This window comes from Varanus komodoensis, unplaced genomic scaffold, assembly GCF_004798865.1.
Source record: "Varanus komodoensis strain SLA01 unplaced genomic scaffold, ASM479886v1 scaffold4, whole genome shotgun sequence".
Classification (NCBI taxonomy): Eukaryota; Metazoa; Chordata; class Lepidosauria; order Squamata; family Varanidae; genus Varanus; species Varanus komodoensis.
Genome location: NW_025335941.1, coordinates 27,317,552 through 27,340,952, shown reverse-complemented (window position 1 = coordinate 27,340,952; position 23,401 = coordinate 27,317,552). Strand labels below are relative to the sequence as shown.

The 23,401-nt window shown below is 40.4% G+C and overlaps 1 protein-coding gene across 1 annotated transcript in view; it reads left to right on the top strand.

Moving 5' to 3' along the window:
* Positions 1-23,401, top strand: part of BCL9 (BCL9 transcription coactivator) — a 43,044-nt gene that overhangs the window by 18,317 nt on the left and 1,326 nt on the right. Inside the window, exons 2-8 of the mRNA XM_044441693.1 lie at positions 4,544-4,622; positions 7,822-8,117; positions 10,395-10,711; positions 14,298-14,487; positions 15,121-15,217; positions 15,414-17,649; positions 21,163-21,423. Coding sequence (XP_044297628.1) covers positions 8,065-8,117; positions 10,395-10,711; positions 14,298-14,487; positions 15,121-15,217; positions 15,414-17,649; positions 21,163-21,423 — 3,154 coding nt within the window. The 5' untranslated portion in view covers positions 4,544-4,622; positions 7,822-8,064. The remainder of the gene's footprint in view (positions 1-4,543; positions 4,623-7,821; positions 8,118-10,394; positions 10,712-14,297; positions 14,488-15,120; positions 15,218-15,413; positions 17,650-21,162; positions 21,424-23,401) is intronic.

The following is a 23,401-nucleotide window of genomic DNA, read 5'->3' as shown; positions in this document are numbered from 1 at the left end:
GTACATCTTACATCCTTTCTGCCATTGTGAAACCCAAAGTAGCTTACATGAGTTCCCAGGTGTTCTCTCATCGGGGCCCTGACCAAAACTTCTTAAATTAGAAAGATAGTTGTTCCTTGTGCCCTAGAACCATGACTGCCTTTTCATGACTTTTCATGGTACAAGGCAATCTGCACTTGTTATCTAGAAAAGCACATAAAAGAGGGATGGAGATAGTTTTGAGGTTTGTTCAGCAGTCTTTTTCAGAATGAAGAGAAACTGCTTGTGTTCATGCCTAAGCCTTGCCCATTGGTGGAGCCCCTGATGTTGATGTTTGGAGAACTACCTGCTGGGGAAAGCGGGAGATCATTGAGGCAGTGCTCACCTACCCCATATAAGAAATTGCAGTAGAGCTCTGCCTGTAATTCATTTCTGGGCCATGGAGCCAAAGTCTCTTCCCACAACATGGAGGATTCTGAATTAGTTGGTAGCAATAGAGGTGGTTGGAGTATAAGAGTATTCATAAGTGAAGAACTTAGATGTATACAAGGTATGTCCAGAAAGTAATGCGAATGATATTTCAAAAATTCTTTTATTGAAAAACTTAACAATTGAACATTGTTAAGTATGCACCTTGTGAATGTACATGCACCCAGTGTTTTTTCCCTTCTTTATAGCATCTGTGGAAGTTGAGTGGGATGGCGTTCAGAGCCTGCATAGCAGCTCTTTGGACATTATCCACACTACCAAAATGGTGTCCTTTCAAAACATTCTTCATCTTTGGGAAGATGAAAAAGTCACAAGGAGCCAAGTTGGGGCTGTAGGGTGGATGGGGAAGCACCATGATGTGTTTTTCAGCTAAAAATTCCCGGAGAGTAAAAGCACTGTGATTCAGTGCGTTGTTGTGATGACGGATTCAAGTTGAGCTGATCTCAACTTGTGCCATCGGTACACTTGTCAGATGATAGTGCAGCTTCTCCATAAGCTTTCCTCACCATTTCCAAAGTGCTTTTACCCAATTTCACACAATTTTATCACATACTGCTGTTCCAAACTCTCTTGCATTATTCTTAATACAAGACATTTGAACAGGGTGTCACAAAAGAGAATGTCTCAATTCTGACAGGGCTGGAATGCAGCTGATCAGTGTTCTAACGTATACCTGGCACCCCAGGAGTTCTTCTTGAGTGTAGGGACTTCATTCTCAATACTTTCTGGACATACTTCATATATGGGGTTTATGACCACCTCACGGTTCTTACTCATCTCGTTTCTCTTGTGGGAGACCTTGCCATAGGAGATGGTAATAAGATCTGAGGTGGTTTAGGAACTGAATTCAGCTTTGCTCTCCCCCGCCCCACAAAATTGTGTTAAGTGGCTTTGCACCAGCATACCTTTTGTGATATCAGCATTTTTCAAGATCCTTTGGTATAGTAGGCTCAAGTAAGTACCCAGACATGCCCCTGTCCCCACAGGGGTGCTCTGTAGAAAAGTGCCCATGCCTGCTACCTGCCGCACTTGAGTTTTTCTTACAAAAGGTTGTTTCCTCATGTTGGCATCTGTTTCTGAGATAATACATCTCCCCCCATGAAACTAGCCCGCTTTGCATTGCTTATAGTAAATTGGAATGATTGCATTCTTGTTTTTCTCATATGCTGCAGTTTTCCCTGTTTCTGCAACTTTCTCATATTGAAATTGTTTTATGTTGAGACACAACTATCTTATCTTCTCTCCTGACCTTTATTCTTCTATAGGCTTTCTGGGAGCCTTCTGTAATTGAGATAAAACTCATTCTTCCAGAACAGGACAGTATTAGATGGAAGTATTAAGAGGTAGCCTCTGTTAGAAATGTGTTTTGATGTTTTTAGAAAGATTTCCCCCCCCTAAAAGTTAACTAAATGCTATATACTTGTAAGGTACCCAACGTACATGCTCTATACTTCAAAGACTAGCTGTCTGAAATGTATGTTTTTGTGGATTCTGAAGAACTATATGTAAATCACTTAATATGGACTTATTGCATTTGAATTGAAGATGGGGGTGGGAAAGGATGCCACCAAAGCTGTTGCCAAGAAACTGTTCTGTTGGCACATGTCAGTACTTGCGTATCTTTCTGATACGATAGTGTATTTGAGTTATTATGTATTATTTGGGTATATATATATGAATCTACTGGATTTTGACTTGTAAGCTCTCCAGAGACCCGCAACGTATTGGACGGGGTAAAAATTCCCAAATAAAATAAAATAAAATAAATAAATAAAATATTTTTACATTTGGCATGCAGTGTCAAACATATTGACAAGTGGCCAAACCAAAATCAAAAATAAAGCATCTGGGACAGAAAAGAGATGCAAGAACATCTTATGGCTTGTCATGGAAGAAAAGATCCATTTTCTTCTCTTGATGTGCCATTAAGGCTTGATCAGGTTTTTTTTTTCTTGCAATGAACTAGGATCTGTGAGAGGTGAGGCATAGCGTATATCCCCCCCCCTTTAAAAATGAAGAAACAGAAACAGAGTACTGAGAGATAGGATTCTTTTGTAGACTGCTTTCTCATCTCATCCATTGTCTCTTATGTTTTTACCCAAACTCTTTCATACGGTACAGAAAGGAAGGAGAATTATATGCCCTTTTTATCTTCCTTAAGTTCAAGGCTAAGTGACCTAACCCAAGATCTCAGCAATTAGGACAATTGCTAGGGCAGTTACACTATAGCTATAGTCTGCTGAGTAGGTGAACAAGAAGCTTAGCAGTTATGTGGTTGTGATTTTCAGAATTATGCTCTCTACCCCCATTTTTCAGAGGCATCTGACTTGTATTTCCTAAATTTCAAGATTTAAATCTGTTTGTTTGCTGGAAGCGATGAGTGGGTATTGCATCTTGCCTTGCAGATCCTGTTTGTTCTGCTTGAATCATGTGATGTTCTATTTTTAGTGTTGTTTAATAGATTTGTAGCCTGCTTTTCAGGATAAAAACTATCACAAAGTGAATGACGACTTAATTGGAGACCACAAAATACACAATCAGACTCTATAACAATATAGATTTTATATATACATTGATTACACACACACACACACACACACACAATAGTACATAAATTATTTATTTTCAAAGACCCTAATAAGATAAAATGACTAAATAGCAGCATATTAAAATCTTGCTTAAAGGGGTTAGTTTGCTCAGCACGGCAGCCTGTGGGCTAAACACATGGAAGAGACTGGGTGCACTACCTCCTTCTACTTCTAATTAGCAACCCGTGAACACTTCTTAATCCATGGCAAATTGCTGGATTGTTCAGCCCTAAAACAACTCAGTGGTCAAGGTTTGGGTGACATTCTCAGCAATCTGAGAAGGAGCCACTTGTGGGTTTATGATTAAAAGTGGAAATGACAGGTGCACCGAAGGCAGTGCATTCACTTTCACCTGCTCATTTTCAGCAGCCCTTGTGGTTTTTAACCCATAGGGTATCATGTGAGCCAGGTGTCTAGTTACTGTCAGCATGGAAAACAACGTTCTGTATTGGTGCAGATATGTTTGTTAGCTGTGCTATATATGCTGGTCTCTCATCTTCTGTTGAGACATCACTGTTGATGAAATAGAAATGGGCTATCATATTTGTCAAGGTGTTCCACAGTCTTCTCCAGTGTTTTGTGTAAGTGCCTTTCCTCTGAGAGGTAGGTAGGGATAAGTTCCTTATTTTTGAAGTTTTTAAAACTTTAATGGATGTGCATCTCTAGATAGTCTCTAATATCTTTTTAAATGTACTTTTTATCAAGATTTGTTTATTATATCATCTGATATTTATGTGTTGATTTCAGTATCTGAACAAAATCTCTAAGCAGTTTAAAAAGAAAGATTGAACTACTTCGTGTTAAATAGAAAATAAACCACTTGTATAATATATATATATAAGAATATTTAAAATGAACTATTCAGAACAACTTAATAAACCATGTGGATAGCACAGTTTTAATCAGTGAAGGCCAGGATAAATAGATGGAGCTTTTACTGAAACCGCACACCATAGTTGGGACCTCCCAAATAACTGGGGTAGGGGCATTCAGTGAAGTGAGCTCCACCATGGAAAAGCTTGTTTCAGTGTTGCCAAAAGGTGGCACTGGACTGGGACAGAGTTTGAATTTAAGTGGCTCAACAAAGAATATTAAACAATGTAGGGTGTTATGCTGTGCGAAGTGGAGAGCAGATGTGACAAAATAGTATAATGGTTGAACAACTATTCTGCTGAAGGCAGAATACCTTTATGTTTATATAACTTTCCACTATGCAGTTAATTGGAATAATTGTGTTCCTTTTCCCCTCTATTATTAAGATGAGATTCTCAATTATAAGCTGCAGCTTGTTGGGCAAATGCTTCCTTAGCTGGTCTTTTGTAACCCAGCTTGCCTCTGAATTCTTTAAAATGGCAAAGAAGATGTCAAATATGCAACCAACTGCTCAATTTTCAGGGCTTGATCAGTGCATAGCTTTTATTTAACTTGACTGGGGCAAAAAAATCAGCATGCTGCGGCTATTTAATGAAACTTCTGTTTTGTTTTAGGTGATCTTTATTTGTGAGCAAAGGGCTTCTGAACCCATCTCCAGGATGATCAGCACAATGTCATGACACTGGAGTTCTGGTAAGCTCTCTGGTACTGAAAGGAAGGGAGAGAAAGGCTTGCAAAAACACAGGTTTCCCCTTTGCTCTATTCAGTAATAAGCTGCTGATTTAAACATATCATATGTCAGTAGAATAAGAATAATGCAGCTGAGAAGTGGCATTAATACCCTTAGGCAAAGAACTTGGCACCTTGGGCTGAAGATAATTTTTGTGGGTTGTCTTATAAGTTGTTTGAGTCTATTAATGATGTCAGTTGTGCACCCTATCCAAAATACTTGAAACAGTGATATATGTAAACTCTTAATCAGTTTTTGTGTTCTGAAGGAGAAAGGAATAGAATTTGGGTTTGTCAGAATTTAAATGCTTAGATATCTGGATGCTGCTTTTTACCTTTCCTGGGTAGCTGTAGAAAACTGCTATTTACTTTGTGAAATGCCTTTCTGTTCTAATATATGTATATTTATATATTGTACATATGTATATGAGGGGTGGCCAAGCCAAGGTTTGCAAGCAGCATGCAGCTCTTTATTTCATTTTGCCACTCCCCACCACCCACAGGTGCCCACTTGCAGTTCCCAGACATCTGACATTTACCATATGTGGCTCTTCCATTGATCAAGTCTGGCCACTCCTGGAATATACTAACTGCACGTGTTAACAGTTTTTTGGATGTTAGCGCTAATTGGAAATGGAAATGAATATTTATGATGCAAGTTTCATTTATATTTTTGCACAGGCATACTGCTTCTTGCTATAGTTTGTGTTACATCAAGCTGTTGAAATTAGGGATTTCTTCTTCATGCTTACGGGAGCAACAAGCCAGAGTTCACATGATTGAGACTGCTAGGAAATCTGGACCTATAGTTAAAAGAATGTATTATAGAGATATTTTTGAACAAAAGTAGGCAAATGCACACTATGTTGTGCATGCAGAGTCCACATTTTCTGTATTCAAAGATGCATTTCTGCCTCTGCACCATGAAAATGCTAAACTAAAAGGCAAAACTTGATATGATAGCATGCCTTCATTAAGCATGAAAGGCCGGAGCAAACGGCATAGATCATGATGTTGAAATGAACTGTTAACGCATATAATGGCTACATATTCTCCTAGCATAAAATAATTCATGTTTAGGAATACCATCACTAAATGTGAGCTACCATAATGAATTCTCCATGGTCCCAATTTTCTGACTGGATAGCTTTTTATTTGTGGGTAAATAATATGAATAATATGCAGCTGAGGTAGTTTTCACTTAAGGTGACAGAAAACATACTGTAAACAAATACACACTATATGTAAAGCATTTGATGAAAATTATTTATATTTACTGCTTCCAAAGAAGCTTTTTTTTTAAAGAGTTCTTAGTGCACAAGCTATTTACTCATCCTCTTAAGTTGATAGGTAGTACAGGCATATGGAGTTATGGCTAGCTTGATTTTAGGCATGGAGATTTTAGGCATGGGGTTGGAAACACAAAGATTGGTATGAGGTCATTGTCCTTGTACTGTCAGATATTTCTATTAGGTGGCACCTGATAACTATCTGTTAGAATAGGGATGTTCTATAATCACATTGCTTATATGAAGAATGACATTATGTCACTTGTAGGAATACATTTGTCCTGGGATAGTTTTAAAAATACATTCCATAATGCCTGTTTCACAGATATAGTAAAGCCTCTACTTTATTACTTCCGCCATCATATTCCATATAGCTTGAGCAATTTTATGAACAGATGCCATCATCTTGTATTTTAATTCTTTCAGGGTGAAGGGGTGAAAATACATTGTATTTCAGATTTTGACTCACTCCCACACAAGTGGACTCTGCCTACTTGTGTTAAAATTACTCTAGAATTTCAACCATACTGTGGTAATTAGCATATTATTTCAGGCAGAATGAATAAGAGAAGCTTCCAAGAAATTTCTGGACTTGTGAGAATAGTAACTATGAATCAGCAACTGCATATATGCAGCTCATGTAAAAACAACAACAGCAAAATAAAAACTTCTGTACTACAGATAGCATTGTATTTTGTATAAGTGCTTGGACATCAAAAATCCTAATAGCTGTCTTATAGCTGAAATTGTTTTAGCAGATTGCTCTGTTTGTAATGAGCAAGAAATAACATTCCATAGTTGTGACTTTACATAATCTAGTATGATAACTTCTTGCCTAATTTCTACAGGATTTTATTTGGCCAGTTGCTTCAGATACTTGGAAGTGCTGGGAAGAAGAATGATAAGCCTAAAAAGAGCACCAGAATAATTATGCTGTGATATTCTGATGTTGTTTTGAAATACCTCCTCAAAATATGTTGATGCTATGTCACGGAGAGCAACAGAATTCAGTATCAATGAGTTACTGTCATAGATAGCAGATCTTGTCACCTGCAGTACATCCTGCAGTGCTAGAGACTTCTTTAGCCTTCTAAAGGCATTTATATGCTTTTTACAAAGGTCTATGTCAGCTAAATATATTTTCTTGAAACAGTAGCTTCTGTTACAGTATGTAGGAGCTTGCCAATTTGTCTTCTGAATTTTGGGGGAGGGGAAAATACTTAATTTGAATCTATTTATATAGTGATAGATCGGCAGAAAAATATACATTTGATTAGAATCCAGTATAAACTTGTTCTATACCCCTTTACTATAAAGGACAAGCCCTGTTTAAAATCCTTCAGTTAATATTGGCAACATCTGTGCTAAAATCTGTCAAGCAGCAAGATGGCTAGTGTGTCTGAATTTTCATAGTAGTGTGGACAATTGAATTGGATTTAGCAGTTCTGTATAAGAATTTCAGTAGAAGTGGTGAACTTTTGATCATATCAGAGAAACTTTGCATATGAATATTGAATGTTAAGTAGTTGGAAAAAAGATCCCCCCTTTATTTCTGTTTCCTTCTTTTGTTACCATGTGTTGTGCTAAAGTAATGGTTGCCTGCTTTGAAGTGATGTGGGCCACTAGTTTGATTTTGTGGATCTGTTTCTGTATTCCTTAGTACTGATGAGCACACCTGGTTATTGCTTATGTATCCAATATCTGAAGAGCATGTACTTGGAGGAATACACATTCAGCTTCCAACAGGCTAGAACCTTCTCATATCTTCTTTCAGTCAATATGTGAGGACATGGTCCTTTGATAAGAATTCATTTAGTTTTAGATAGTTCCCTTTTTAAAATATGGCTTTTGTTTTGTACTCTGGTTTAATGCAGTGTGCCCTGGAGATGCGAGACTTCCTAACAACAGCAGGAGTTACTCACTTGGAGAATGCTGGAATTGCAAGAGGGAAAGGCCCAGTGCAACAAGAGAGAGAAGCAAAAAGGAAAAAGACAGGCAGACCAACAGCACTGAGGAAAGCACGGGACAGAAAGTACTTCAGAATAGTGAGCAGCAACAGAGGAACTTGACAAGAGCCTGCCAGTGTGTGTGTGTTTGTGTGCTTAGGATTTCTGTCAATGCATTCCAGTAACCCCAAAGTGAGAAATTCCCCATCAGGAAATGCCCAGAGGTAAGTACTCACTCTCCTTTAGAAATGTCAAAGAATGATACCAAAGATTGCTTGCCCTCTGCTTCTTAAATAATCAGAGACCTCTATCATGTAAGCTTCATTTGTTAAGTACTTTTAAGTTTCTTGAGGTCTGTGGGAGATGAAGAGCTCTATTCTTTTAGTGCTGTGCATGCTGTTTCATCAGACATAGCAGTTTTTGCAATCTTTCGGAGGTTCATAATTTTTGCTATATGCAGCAGTGGTTTTCTGCCTCTATTTCATATTCAGATGGTAGGAAAATGATGAATGCTGCATATACCTTGACTTTTTAAATTGCGCTGAGAATATCTGACATAATGTTCTGATTTGATAGAGAAACCTTTGGGAGGAGTAACAGCTTTGACCAATCTGTTTGACAGCACACCATGCTGCTACTTTTTGTTTTATAGGGAGGGTCAATACAAGAGCACAGAGCCAAGTGCTCCTCTGTAGGTCTCTGACTTGATATTCAGAGGAAAAATAATTTTTCTCAATAAATGGATCTCAGTGTTTTCAAAAGCTTTAAAGGACACAGAGCAGAGTGAACCATCCTTAAACACATATCATTTGATTAGAAAACAGCTATTTTGCCCGAAGTAAACAAGTTTCTCCTTGAGGGAATAGACAAGGCAACTGGACCATGCTGTGGCCTTCTCTGTCTTATAACTGGTCTTAAGAGGAACACATCAGAAAACCAATTTGTTTCACTCAGTCACTGATTGTAATACTCTTACTGGACTTGCATACCATGCCAACCCATCATAGGTCACTACCCATGATAACTGTTGTGTTGCACAAACTGAACAGAGAACAGGGTGGTTTATTAGAGGGAAACAAGCCACCTTGACTCACCATGGGCTGTTGTACCCATGGTAGGTTTTTGTGTCATCTGAACCTGGCCAAGCAACCCCATTGTGGGTACAGGAGCCAATTGGCAAAAGAAACAAAATTCCAAGCAGTGTTTTGGGGCACTGGCTCTGACTTTGCCCCCTTTGTTGTGATTAAGCTTACCACAACATCTTTATCCTTTGAGCTGTTTCAGATGGAGAAAAATTATGTGACCCATGTTTTGACAGCTGTGGACAGGAGGAGCTGTCTATGGTAACCACACCTGTCCTGTCCCTTTGAATTTCTGCAGATATCTGTAAAACTCACGTTTTGGAAAAAGTATTACCTGTATGTGTACAACTGCAGGAATGGGACTCTTTGATGTGCGGTTAAGTTTATTTTTTCCTTTGCCTATTTCTGAAAGCTCGCAAAAGGTGAGCTGCCAAATGTAACTGAAAAGTGTGTACCTGAAGTAGCACAAATGACAGTTGTCAAAAGCAACTGTATGATTTAGAAAGAGTTTGCAGGAAGATGTACAGATAAGTGCAAGTAGGAGGAAAACAGGCCAACAACCCATGGTAAACCCAGTCAGCTGTCATGAGTGGTCACAGCAACCAACCATGATTTATTACCAAGGTAATAACACATCAAAACATGATGTGTGAATATACCCAGAGAGAACTTGAATGACCACAGCTCAGCTTCTCTTGTCAAGAGAAATTTCCTTTTGATTTTGGGTATCATGCATATTCTTTTTCACGGAAGTTGCTAAATGTACATAGGGTTTGCTAAATGATTCAGTTCTTGTATATTTTCTTCACCTTTACAGAGTTGAAACTGTGCAAGATTGAGTGTTTAGTTTATGTCTTTGCAGTTATTTTCAAAGACAGATTATTCTTGCAGCTATCAATTCAAAACCCAATTAAGTATTTTAACTACCATTTGCAAGCTGGTAATTTAGGATAAATGTTCATAGTAGGCACAAGTTCAGCTGTCATCTTCTAAGCAGACTGATCTTCCTTGGATTAACTGTTCTCTGATAGTCAAACTGTGTTGTTTGAATCCAGATGGGTGGCATTGTGAGCTTTATGATGCCCTGCTTATTTACTTTGTGCTACTTTTAGTGTGAGGCATGTCTTTGTACATAGAAACCATTGTCTTTATTGACAGAAGTCACAGAGATACATCCCCATGTGACTTACTGGTTCCTAGGATCTGATTGGTTGCTGCCTTTCTCTCTGCTGAAGTAGGAATATGTCAGGCTGGATAATAACTCTTTCAAGGTATTTTTGAAATGGCAATTGGATGATAACCACACAGATGAATTAAATGATTGGTACCTGCTTTATGCTTTAAAGAATCTGAGTTGGTGGCAACTGCTGAGTAAACTGGCATTCTTATATTTTTACTCTTTTCCTTTTTTCTCTCTAGTAGTCCCAAATCAAAGCAGGAGGTGATGGTCCGCCCCCCTACAGTGATGTCCCCATCTGGCAACCCCCAGCTGGACTCTAAATTCTCCAATCCGGGTAAACAAGGAGGCTCAACAGGCCAATCTCAGCCTTCTCCCTGTGACCCCAAGAGTGGGGGCCATAACCCAAAAGTAATCCCAGGTCAAGGAGGAAGTATGGGCTTGAAGAATGGGGCAGGCAATGGTTCGAAAGGGAAAGGAAAGAGAGAGAGGAGCATTTCAGCAGACTCATTTGAACAGCGGGATGCTGGAACACCCAATGATGAATCTGAAATCAAAGGTATGTCCACATGGAGGGGTAATGGTATAGGTGGGTGTCAGTTTTGCTTGAAAGCCCTTGTACTGAATTCTTCACTTTTTTTGTCCTATTTTGATGTGCTCTAAATTCTAGAAATAATGTATCGTACTCAAAGTAAATTATTTAAATTGGTGTGAAGGAAAATTATGATGTAGAATTTGTGTTGAAGTTCCTCATTTACAGCCATTTTTTAAAAATCCAAAGCAAAGTAACAACCAAAGGGAAAAAAATCAAATAGCAAAATATTGAAAAGAGCCAACCTAATGACCAGAGCACCAAATTCGAAATTCAATGCCTCCTGGTAGAGTCATAAGAGTTATAGCCTTACATCTAAACATATGTAGTGATGACACCAGGCAGATTTCCCTGCATTCCACAGTCTGGGGATGAGACAAAACTAGCCAATCCCCTGCAAACAGGGTGTCCTAATGAAAGTAATGATTTAGAAAGGCTCAAGCTGTATAACTGAACTATAGAAAAAACAGTTGTTTGCCACTTAAGAATATTTTGTTTGATATTCCTGGTCAGAAGACCAGTCTCGCCCACAGCATGACATGAACAGTCTCAGTGGCTATTTAGGTGGGCCTCTTTCCTATAAAACCAAGGACCAGTTCTCTATATCCTGTGGACACATTGCTGCTACTTCGGAAAAACTACATTGGAAACCCTGAGTGCATTCATGATAAATGTGTATTTTGTACTCTCTCTAGTGGGTAACACATTAGCTCCTAAGGTGTAACTATTGTCATCTAAGCTTAATTTAGCTTTTCAAACCAGCCTTGATATTTTTGGGGGTGCTGTATATTTGTATGTTTCAGTAAATTCATGTGTATGGGAAGAAACTGATTTGTTAATGTGATGGTATTTGCTGTGTGATCCCTTGTGAAAGTAGTGGGATAAATCCCTAGGAGGAATATCATAAGAAAGGGAAAAACTTGCAAGGCAAAAAGGTTCTTTGGATACCTTCTCCTAGCCTTTAATAGCACCCTGCAAAGGATATGTTATCTTTGTTTCATAAACTGGGTTTATACTGTATTTCCTAAACCAATCGAGATGATAGGAGTGGTAAGGAGAGATTCATCTCCCTTTTCCTCTCTACCAAGAAATTGCTGTCCTATGTGCACCCACTTGCACAGTTAGACTGGTCTCTGGACAGTGCAATGAGCTGGATGAAAACCAGTACACTAAAACTGAATCCTGACACAAGAAGCTTTGCAGATTAAAGGTTTCCAGGTCCAGGGACTGGTCTGGATAAAGTTACACTCTCCTCTAAAAAGCAGGCAGTTTTATCTTTGTCACTGGAGACTTGAATTGCCTTGTTGGCTGTTAGTGCCATTGACTATCTTCAGTTGTTCCTGGGAAGAAATACCTAGCCACAAGAATTTATGTGCTAGTAATGTCCCATTTAGATTACTGCAGCATGTGGGGCTGCCCTTGAGGATGACATGACCGTTGCTTGATTGCTGTTGGAAGCATCTGACAGAAATGACATTTTGCTGCTTTAAAGGAACAGCCCTGCTTGCCAGTACTCTTCCAGTCTGAGTTGTCACTACAGACAGCTTGGGACCTCGATATTTGAGGAAGTACTTCTGCATACACAACTCCTGTTCATATTTTAAGATCTGCTAAGGGGGTTGTCCAGAGCATCAGACTGTTGGGTAATCTACATTATAAGGAGATACAAAAGTGGGTGGCCCTGTTGTATCATCCCATTTATGGAATACCTTCCCTTATGAGTCAGCATTAGACATGTTTCCATCACTGTGTGATGACCTGGCTATTTACCAAGGTATTTGGGTCTAATTGAAAGTAGCTCTGTTTTACTTTGTTACAGCTAGTGTTAGTGAGCAGTTGGAGATTTTCATATCTAGTAAAAAAAAAAGACCAGCATTTCTGCATATATGAAATAACACCTCAGTAGAGGTATATGCAAGTCCAATTGAACTATCAAAAAACTCCTGGAGTGACATGTATGGAATTCACACTAGGTTTAGGAATGCTGCAGTTGGGCTTGTTGGGACAGTTGTTTATGTGGATCACATGTGTTGGTACATGGGAGTTATTTTAAGTGACTTATATGATTTGCAAGATTACTGCCAGAATTCTCCCCAGTCACAGGCTACATATTTGCACAAAGAGCATATCTGCTTGAGTGCTGCTTGGCAATAAACCTGCTGGCTCTCTGCAAGTTCAAGACACTCATGGGAGCCACCAGCTGTAGTAAACCAAACTAAAGCATGCAATTATATCTGTTCATCCTGGGCTTTCCCAGTTGACCTTCCTTTTTTATTTTACTTCTCTATCCTTTCTGTTCTTTATTTTTATATTGTTATGCCTCTATACAAGACCCCTGTTTTATGTTTAATTTTTTTGCACAATATCTTGCCATTTTAGTTGCTTTGATAATTATGGTTTCATACTTAGCAGCTTTTTGTTTCCCCATCTTCCCTTTTTGACATGAGCCTGAGTCCCTGTGCTCAAATATTTAACTTTTGAATAAGCCAGGAACATCTTCCATACTCAGCATTTTTAGAAATCTCCTATTATATATTCTTTGTTGGGGTGCGAAGTCCAGGCACCCAGTGGGCCCAGTGGATTTTTTTTTTTAAGTTGAGTCTGGTGAATGACACTTCAGTTGCTGTTGAGGTCGGGAAGCAGGTTTCTTAGAAAGGCAGAGTTTTCACCTCTCGATGTGGAATAAATGCCTTAAACTAGATGCTGTGTTTTAGACCATGTGGGATTATGTCTTTTTAAAAGCTTCAGAAATTTATCTGTCTCCTAATCTTTGAATCAATCCCTATTTCTTCAGCCAGGGATAGGAGGCTGTGGTCCTACAGATATTGGATAATGATTGAGCATTGACTCTGTTGGATGGGCTGATGGGAGTAGTTCAATGTCTTGGGGGCACAGTTTCACTGGACCTGCCCTTAGGTGGAGGGGAACAACTTTTGCAAATAGAATGTAAAATACAGGGAACTTGAATATTTCTGTCTGTTGAAACTTTGCTTAAATGTTGTAAGATTTGTATTGATTTGAAAAATATCCAGCGTTTGGCTTCAGTATATTTCTAAGGAAGACATGCTAACATGTAAAACTGCTTAGAACATGTCTCTTATGTACTGTTGTCACTCCTGATGTGACAGGGTGGTAGTGATATGCATGGGTTAATTTTACATTGGTCAGAATTTCTGTAGGAAAGCATATAATGCAGCTAAATAATGTGAAAGAGTTAATAACTTTACCAGTGGTAGGATTCCATATAGCCTTGTGTAGGCCTCTTTAGCTATAGAGTTCCTCTTGTGCATTGTGTGAAGACTTGCCAGTGCTATCTATAGAAAACCATGTAAGGTGTAATGGTGGAAGTTATGGTGCAAAATAAAGTGAAAATAACAGATGTAGTAAATGCTGTCTATCAACAGAAGGATGGACATTCTTAGGAAATACTGTCCAGTGTGAATTAATAAAATCAAAAAGTGAATGTGGACTAAGCAAAAGTGCTCAGAAAAAGTGGTAATGATCTTCCTACATCTCTTTTGAGACTGAAACCTCTCAATTTCTTCGCTTCCAGAACTTGGTTCAGCTGATCATGCAAAATCACAAGAGTCCCAGCATACAGCACATTCTATGCCTCCTTCAAACGCCTCAGCCCCACGATCTTCCACACCTTCGCATGGTCAGGCTTCCACTTCAGAGACAGGTAGCATACAGAAGACTCCATCCAAAGTGGTCTATGTCTTTTCAACAGAGATGGCTAATAAGTAAGTAGTCGTCTGATTCCTTAGCCTAAAGGTTTGGAGTTACAAGTTTAGCTCATGAAATTAGATTGGAAATATCTTTGCATAGGATGCATTTCCTACGTGGTTATTGCAGTTTTGTACCATAATAGGACACAGGTCTTTCTGCTACTTGTATGGCCAATTAAGGTTTCCTTTCGCAAATGTATATATAGTGATACAGATACCTGCACAGGTATCATATCATGTGAGACAAGAGTATGCCTGATGTATGTTTGCTCCTGCACTGAAATAGGATCCTTGTAAAAAAAGACAAACCCTATTCCTTATGGATAGTACAATACTTCAGGAGCATTTCTCAAATGGAAGTGAAAGGTCCCACACTATTTGAGACCACCTATCAGTTGTTTCTTATTGCCTGCCACATTTAACTTTGCATCAAGTTTGGCATAACTTTTTCAGCAAATCATGTAGGATAGACTATTTTAATGAACAGTAAAATCATTCATGTCCTAGGGCTTATATACATGAGGTATTGATTATCACTTGCCCTTCTGTGAATTGTATGTTCTCAGTTACCAGAAAGAAGCCCCAGCCTTGTATGACTGGGAAACTAGTATGCTCGGTAATGTCTCAGCTGCATTTTTGTTTTCTTAGGGCTGCAGAAGCTGTGCTGAAGGGACAAGTGGAAACTATTGTATCATTTCACATTCAAAATATCTCTAACAAGGCAGAACGGAATACTGCACCATTGGTAAGGAACCTCACAGGTGAAGAAGAGAATTTGTGGGTGGAGAATTAGCTTCTAATGGTTTGAGTAAGAATGCTTTCATCCTGAAATGCATGCTCTAGCTCCAAAGCTTAAATAAGGCAAAGGTAATCTCAAAATTTGGATTTATCATCCAGTTTCTTCTAGAGTTACGTTAAATTATTCTCTCTTTTTTCTTCAGAACACTCAGATTCCACCACTCCGAAATGATACAAAGCCCCAAGCTCCATCACAGCTTCCTGTTTCCCAGGAGCAGACTCCTCCCCAAAATGCCAAAATGCAGCAAACTCCACCCATTCCAGTGCCAGCACCAGCACCCAAATCTACTGGCCCTTCTTGCCCTATTGACCAGGACAATCCTGGGTTAGAAAGTAAAGTGATGTCTGCAGGAAGTCCTGCAAATTCTACCCCACTGCAAACTGAAGGATTTGGGCAAACTTCAACCCCCAATAATCGAGCAGTTAGTCCAGTCTCCCAAGGGAGTAATAGTTCCAGTGCAGACCCTAAAGGTCCCAACCAGCAGGTATCTGGAGGGGACCCACCAAATATGGGTGAAAATCCAGATGGACTGTCCCAGGAACAGCTAGAACATAGAGAACGTTCTTTGCAGACTCTTCGAGATATTCAACGTATGCTTTTCCCAGATGAGAAGGAGTTTGCTGGAGGGCAAACTGGAGGGCCTCAGGCAAATTCTGGGGTGTTGGATGGTCCCCAAAAGAAACCTGAAGGGCCAATACAGGCAATGATGGCTCAATCCCAAAGCTTAGGTAAAGGGTCTGGACCCCGGACAGAAGGAGGGGCTCCCTTTGGTCCCCCAGGGCACAGAGATATGCCATTCTCACCAGATGAAGTTGGACCACCATCTATAAACTCTCAGTCAGGTCCTATAGGACCAGACCATCTGGATCACATGACTCCTGAACAAGTGGCTTGGCTGAAGCTGCAACAGGAATTCTATGAGGAAAAGAGGAGGAAGCAAGAACAGGTCGTGCAGCAGTGTTCTTTACAGGATATGATGGTTCACCAGCATGGGCCTCGAGGATTGGTCCGAGGCCCCCCACCCCCGTACCAGATGACCCCAGGTGAGGGCTGGGGGCCTGGAGGCCCAGAACCCTTTTCTGAAAGCATTGCTATGTCCCATTCTCTGCCCCCAAGGGGCATGGCCCCCCATCCCAATGTACCTGGAAGTCAGATGCGGCTGCCTGGATTTGCTGGAATGATAAACCCTGACATAGAGGGCCCCAGCGTCCCAAACACCACATCAAGACCTGGGCTTTCAGGCGTCCCTTGGCAAGAAGATGTGCCAAAAATTCCAGATGGCCGAAACTTCCCTCCTGGACAGGGTGTGTTCAGTGGCCCTGGTCGAGGGGAGAGGTTTCCAAATCCTCAAGGTTTGCCTGAGGATATGTTTCAACAGCAGCTAGCAGAAAAACAGCTAGGACTTCCCCCTGGCATGAGCATAGAAGGAATCAGGCCTGGCATGGAGATGAACCGGATGATTCCCCCACAGAGACACATGGAGCCTGGCAATAACCCCATCTTTCCACGTATGCCACTTGAAGGATCCATGAGCCCTTCTAGGGGAGACTTTCCAAAAGGAATGCCACCTCAGATGGCAGCTGGTCGCGAATTGGAATTTGGGATGGGCCCCAATAGCATGAAGGGGGATGTGAATCTGAATGTTAACATGAGCTCCAACCCACCAATGATACCTCAAAAAATGAGGGAAGCTGGAGTAGGCCCAGAGGAAATCATGAAAATGCGCCCAGGTGTCTCAGAAATGCTCCCCTCTCAGCAGAAAATGGTGCCCTTGCCGTTTGGTGAGCATCCCCAGCAGGACTATGGAATGGGCCCAAGACCTTTCCATCCCATGTCTCAGGGCCCAGGTGTTGGTCTCCGGAATCATAGGGAGCAAATAGGGCCTGACCAAAGGACTAACAACCGGCTTAGCCACATGCCACCACTACCTCTGAACCCCTCCAGTAACCCAAACAGCCTCAGCACAGCTCCTCCAGTTCAACGCAACCTTGGACGCAAACCCATGGATGTTTCTGTTGGTGCCAGCCAGGTTCATTCTCCAGGCATAAATCCACTGAAGTCCCCCACCATGCGCCAGGTCCAGTCTCCTATGCTGGGTTCTCCCTCTGGAAACCTCAAGTCTCCGCAAACTCCATCACAGCTGGCAGGAATTCTTGCAGGTCCAACTGCTGCCGCTGCCGCTGCCTCAATCAAATCTCCCCCCGTTATGGGTTCTGCTGCCGCTTCTCCTGTCCATCTCAAGTCTCCGTCCCTCCCTGCACCTTCTCCTGGATGGACTTCATCTCCAAAGCCCCCATTACAGAGTCCTGGAATCCCCCCCAACCACAAAGCATCTCTTGCCTTGTCTTCACCAGCCATGATGGGAAGTGTTGAATCAGGTCAGTTCTCCCACCACCCTTTTGTATCTTTCTGGTTGGTGGGAGGCTTTGAAAAACCCCTTTTCTTAAATTAGTTCTGCCTTTTATGGTAGCTTGATGTGCAAAATTAAACAGGTCAACCCATTTCTGCTGGAGAGAGAACTTAGGGGAAACCTGTAGCTTCAGAACTTTTGCATGTGAGACTGCTATTAAAAGCACACAGGCAGAATATGAAAGGTGGTAACAGAAATGGCTTGTGTGTGTCATTGTAAACTGTGAAGTGACCTAACAAAAATCTCAGTAATTTTGTAAAATGTATATAACCTAAGCAAAAGGATCCCATCCAGTCTGAAGTAGGCTGTCCTGGAACAAAGGAGGGAGTACAAATTATAGGAAGTCCAAGTGGTATATTACTTTGCATAATCTTTAAGGAATATTTATTATGTTGATATCCTGTAGTTTTTCCTCTTGCAAGAACCCCAAGAAGGCTTACATGATCATCATCTCCATTTTATCCTTACAACAACATTTTGAGGAAAGTTAGGCTAAAGAGTCAGTGACTGGCAAAAAGGAACCAGTGAGCTTAATGTCCAAATGAGGACTTAAATGTGGATCTTCTGAGTCCCAGTCCAGTACTCTAACTGCTACTCTACTCTTGCTTTTGTTGTTGAAGAAACAGTGTTTTTGCAGAGGACTATTTAGAGCACCCTTCCTTGTATACCATAAACTGATCCTTCAGTATTTTTGTGGTGCATAAATATCTTGAAATAAGGAAATTTGTAAAGGAGCATGGAGATGTTCTCATTAAAGCAGTTCAGATGGTAAACAGAATTTGGAAACGGTGTCTTGCTTGGTTTTACAGATCCCTGCCAGCAGGAACTTGCATTAACATTGGATCAGGGATTTGGCTTTATTGTGAATTGTTAGGTAGATGCCAGTTGAATTCCTCATGGATTTTGCCATTCCACCAGCCACTCAGCTTAATTCACATGATCTTGTTTGCCCTGCAGAATTGCAAGTCCTATATAAATCCTCCAGATGTATAGCTTAAAGGCAACTAGCTGTTTTCATCCTGCAAGGTTCTAATAAAGCAGGTCCCCAGTGTACAGTGTTTGCATGCAGTTGTTTGATGGAGCCAGCCTTGGGAGCTCTTTAGTCTGTGAAATCACATTATTCCAAGAATTAGGAAGGCAGTCAAGTCAACTGTTTGGTTACATTGCCCTCTGCTGTTCAGAGTAATCAGTACAATGGCATGTCTGCTTTTTTTTTTCCTTCCACACTGGCATGGTTCTATAGATCTGAGGCAGGCTATGGAAGACTTACTGGGCTCAAATGTTTATCAGGTTTATCAAGGCATATAAATTATTAATTTTGGTTAATGATGGCTTAACAGGGCTTTACTTAATGTGAGAGGGCTATAGGGCCATATCTTTGGTTCCAACAATACACAGCTGTGAGCTTTACCTTCTTTGTCCATGTGTTAAGACTGAGCACCCATGGTCAGGAAGCAAATGTGTGAACAGCAAGGCTGGTAGAGCTATGTATGTCAATGAGGCAGGGCCAGAGGTGCAGCCTCCATATACATTTGCCCCCTTTGTGATTAATGTAAGAGGCATGCTTTGGATGCTAGTTTGAAATTATCTGTTTGGGGGGTCGGTTAAATGAGCCCCTGCTGAAAACAGTTGGAATAAAATTCTCCTCCTGCATGTTTTTCACTAGTTACAAATTAATAATTAACATGTAGCCAGTTTAGCTATCTGTCCTGCACAGTTAATTAAGACAATCCACATAATTAAAAAAGAAATGTTACTTGGTCTTAAACATGAGTTTCCTATAATTCTTTGGAAATCTGCAATGATAGTTCGTGCTTTTATTTTTTGTTGAAGAAATGTAGCTTTGAACAAACCTAATTTTTATTAAATGGAATGCTCTGTAAATTGATTAACTTGTAAACTTTCTTTAGCTGTTTAATATTATTTTACATATGTGCACTAAAGTGTAACTGTTCTGTTTAATTGAAGTTCTAATGAGTTAGCTGGATTCTGAATTATTTCCAGTGCAGGCACTGGTTCTTTGTACCTCCATTGAATTTTTGAAAGTTGACTTTTTGCAAACACCTGATCTGTGTGCAAGGGACACTTCACTTCTATTTTTGCCTCATCAAGAGACAACTCTGCACAGCCAGTGTGTGTGTAGGTCGGGGAGGAACTGGAATGGGGACCACTACTACTGGTAGTGACATTACAAGATTCTGCCAGTTTCTGCACAGAAAAATGTGTAGTAGTTACACTTGCTGAGAGTAATTTTTCCAACAGAGAGAAACAGAGATTTACGATGATTAGTATCACGTGCTGGAGCCTGGTATTTGGACTCCTAAAAGGAAGTTACTGTCAAAGGTTGAGAGAATACATGCATGGTTTCCTGTGCCTTGTCCTACTGTTTTTCTCCCAGTTAGAACTCTTGATTGGTCAGTACCTATTTAGAAACAGCATGGGCTAAAGTCCAGTTTATGGTTGTGCAATGTATATTTCAGCCATAATATCAAACTACAGTGCCATCATGCCAGCTATTCATAGAATCAGTGTTACATTCCTTGTAATGAGAACCCATCCCCAAGCCCTTATTTTAGCAGTTTTAGTGTCAAAATCCAACTTCAGTTCATATTGGTTCCAAGTTCATTGACAGACAGGGCTGTATGGTTGTTGTGGCTTTTGGTCAGTTCAGATATGTCTTACAGAAGGCAGAATGGAATCAGTCTCTTTCAGGGCTTTTTCTACAGAGCTTTTGGTATCTTGGTACAGAAGTCAATGGGGCAAAATTAGAATATGTGCGACTGAATGCCACTTCAGTCAAAATCCTCTCTCCTCCCACCTTGTGTAGAAATGCCAAAACTTTGATTGGCTCTGGATAGTTAAAAACTTCGTGATCTGCTGCACAGCATTGTGGCCAAAGAGAGTGGCCTCTTCCCTGTAATGTAAATGCATATTCATGAAAAATGTGATGTGGAATCATTTGTGGACAACTTAATCTTGAATCAGTTCCCTTATGAACTTTCAAAAGTGCTTCATGCAGGGTTTGTTCTTTCTTTTGGTGTGGATTGGTGTGTGTGGATGTGGGTCAGTGTATGATTTAGGAGGCTATAGCTCAGCAGGAGAGCACACACTCTGCATACAGGAGGCTGTTCGGTTCCTAGCATTTCTGTTGAAAAGGAATTTTAGTAGCAGTGCTGCAGAAGACTCTGCCAGCCAGAGCCTTGGCAATATTGCGCTGTCTCGATGTTTTGGACCACAGCTACAACAATCCCTAACCAGTGGCTATGCTGGTAAAGGCTTATGGAACTTGTAGTTTAAAACATTTGGAGGGTGCCCTTGCCATACACAGTAAAATGAACCAATTGTATAATGCAGCACAGTAGCATTTAGCTTGGGATATATGATGCTTCTGAATGCATATACCTTTAGTAGAAAGTCGAGAGCATTCTGGATATAATAGGTTTTGATATTTAGTTAACTTGTATTTTACTTGCTTATTTAGGTGGTGCACCCCCTTCAACGGTTAGCCAGGCTGCTCCTGTGACTCTTCCTGGAAATCTTCCTTCTAGCAGTCCATACACAATGCCCCCAGAGCCTACCCTGTCGCAAAATCCCCTCTCTATTATGATGTCCCGGATGTCGAAATTTGCAATGCCCAGTTCTACACCACTCTACCATGATGCTATAAAGACTGTAGCCTCCTCAGATGATGACTCTCCTCCAGCACGTTCCCCAAACTTGCCACCAATGAACAATCTTGCGGGTAAGAAACAAGTGCACTGGATGTGCTAGTAGCATGTGGTTCTGCTGTCTGTTTCAGTCTCTGGAGAGAACAATATCCTAGAGAGAAGGTGATGAGAATGTGATATGTGGCAAAATAGTCTTGTCAGCATGCAAACTTGGAAGCACTGAAGTAACCTCACTAATATTCAGGTGATGTGCTGTTTATCTAAAATGGAGGAGGCCCTTATGTTAAATGGTGTAACAAAACAACCAACAACAATACTGTATATTATTTTTCTCTCTCTTTCAAGTGGTCTCTTTTCAGTTGATCATGGATGAGAACTAGTTCTTAATCCAAGAATCATTCCAGTGTTGATGCAGTGACCCAGTTTGCATGCCATGCTCAGTTTCTGAATGATTGTTGGATGATTTTTGGATTAACTCTGAGTTGCTTAGTCTCTAAACCCTGAGTTCAGACATCACAAAATAATCCACAGATTCTTGTGTTGCTCCAGAAAGCAAAAGCAGAAGCAGCAAATGTGTCAGAGGTAGCACTCAAATCCAAGTCCTTGGGTTGTTTAACCCAGGAATTACATATGGCATAAAAATTGGGTTACTGTGACTGACAGCACATTGTTAAACCCAGGGCTGGTCATATTCCTGCTCCCATTAGTCTGATCAGAGTTATCTGTTGCATAACTCTTTTCTGGGTAGTAAGACTTACTACCCAGAAAAGTGAAACTTACTTGAATCTTGAGGACTTGCCTTTTACAGTCATAATATGGTAGGACTTGGCTTGAAAGCTTGCATGTCTCTGATTAAGGTTCCAGTATTTTTTAGATTTGTGGTACTGCTTTTTTATTTTCAAGGCATCCCTTCCTCTTTATTTGGTGAGTTGGAAATGATGAAGGAGGAGGGGTTCATGTGAATACAGTCCTGCAGCAGTAAGGTTGACTGAAGCTATTGTTACTAACAATTAGCTTTGCTGCTCTGGGAATAGGAACCTGGATGTTTGGCAAGCAAATCCAGAATGAGAGGCTTGACTTCTGCTCTGGATTCCCTTATTCTTTGAGGTGATGTTGTTTCTGGAGACGTTCCTTACAAATACCACTTCCTTATGACTTTCTTTCAAAAGGACTGTTAATAAGTCACCATCATTTTACTTTTAGAACACAACTTATTTTTTTCAGCTGCTGTATTACATTGGTGGTTTTCAAACTGTTCTGTGGAATCCTGAGTTTCCCCTCTGAAAATATCAGTAGTGGCAATCTGTCTTCCTTGATATCTGAATCATGAGTATTAATTTTGATTTACCCTACCATGCATCACAAAAAGGAAATTGTAATCGTTTTCTAGGATGTACTTAGGACAAGATGTTTGTCTTTATCCCATGTGAGCTGTGTGCAGCCTAGATTAGGCCATGGAATTCCTTTACAGCAGAACAGTCTTTTTTCTATAATCTCTTGGGGTTACATGCTGGCAGTGAGCAGAGCCAAAGCTCTAGTGGTGGATGTAGTCAGAGCCAGAAGTGGGTGGGTTAACCTTGTTCTTTCTGCTACTTTTATTTTCCTCCCTCTTCCATTCTTTGCAGCAGGCTGCCAGAGAAGCAATATGTCGCTGTTGCCAGAAGTCTGAACTTACTGCATGCAAAAAGCTTTTGAAATTGGCCTGAGGTCTGCACACTGTTAAGGCTGCAGGTTGTCCATCCTTGCTTTACAGTGTAGCAGAATACCCTTGGTAGAGAAGTCAACAACCTAATGCTTCCTCAGTTGCGTAGTTTGGGGGTGGGGGACTTTAATCAGCAGAAATCACATCTTTCTCTGCTTTAGAAAAAAAAAATTAATTTCTAAGTACAAGTGGTTTGAAAGAAAATTAAGGTATAAATGTAAAAAAAGGTATGTGGGAGTGTTTTGACATGATACTATAAGCAGGAATGCTAGCATAGTAATGAGGAATCTATGGATAACTGGGCTTCTTGAAGAATAAGCACTTGTGCTCCATTAACAGAAAGCTTTGAT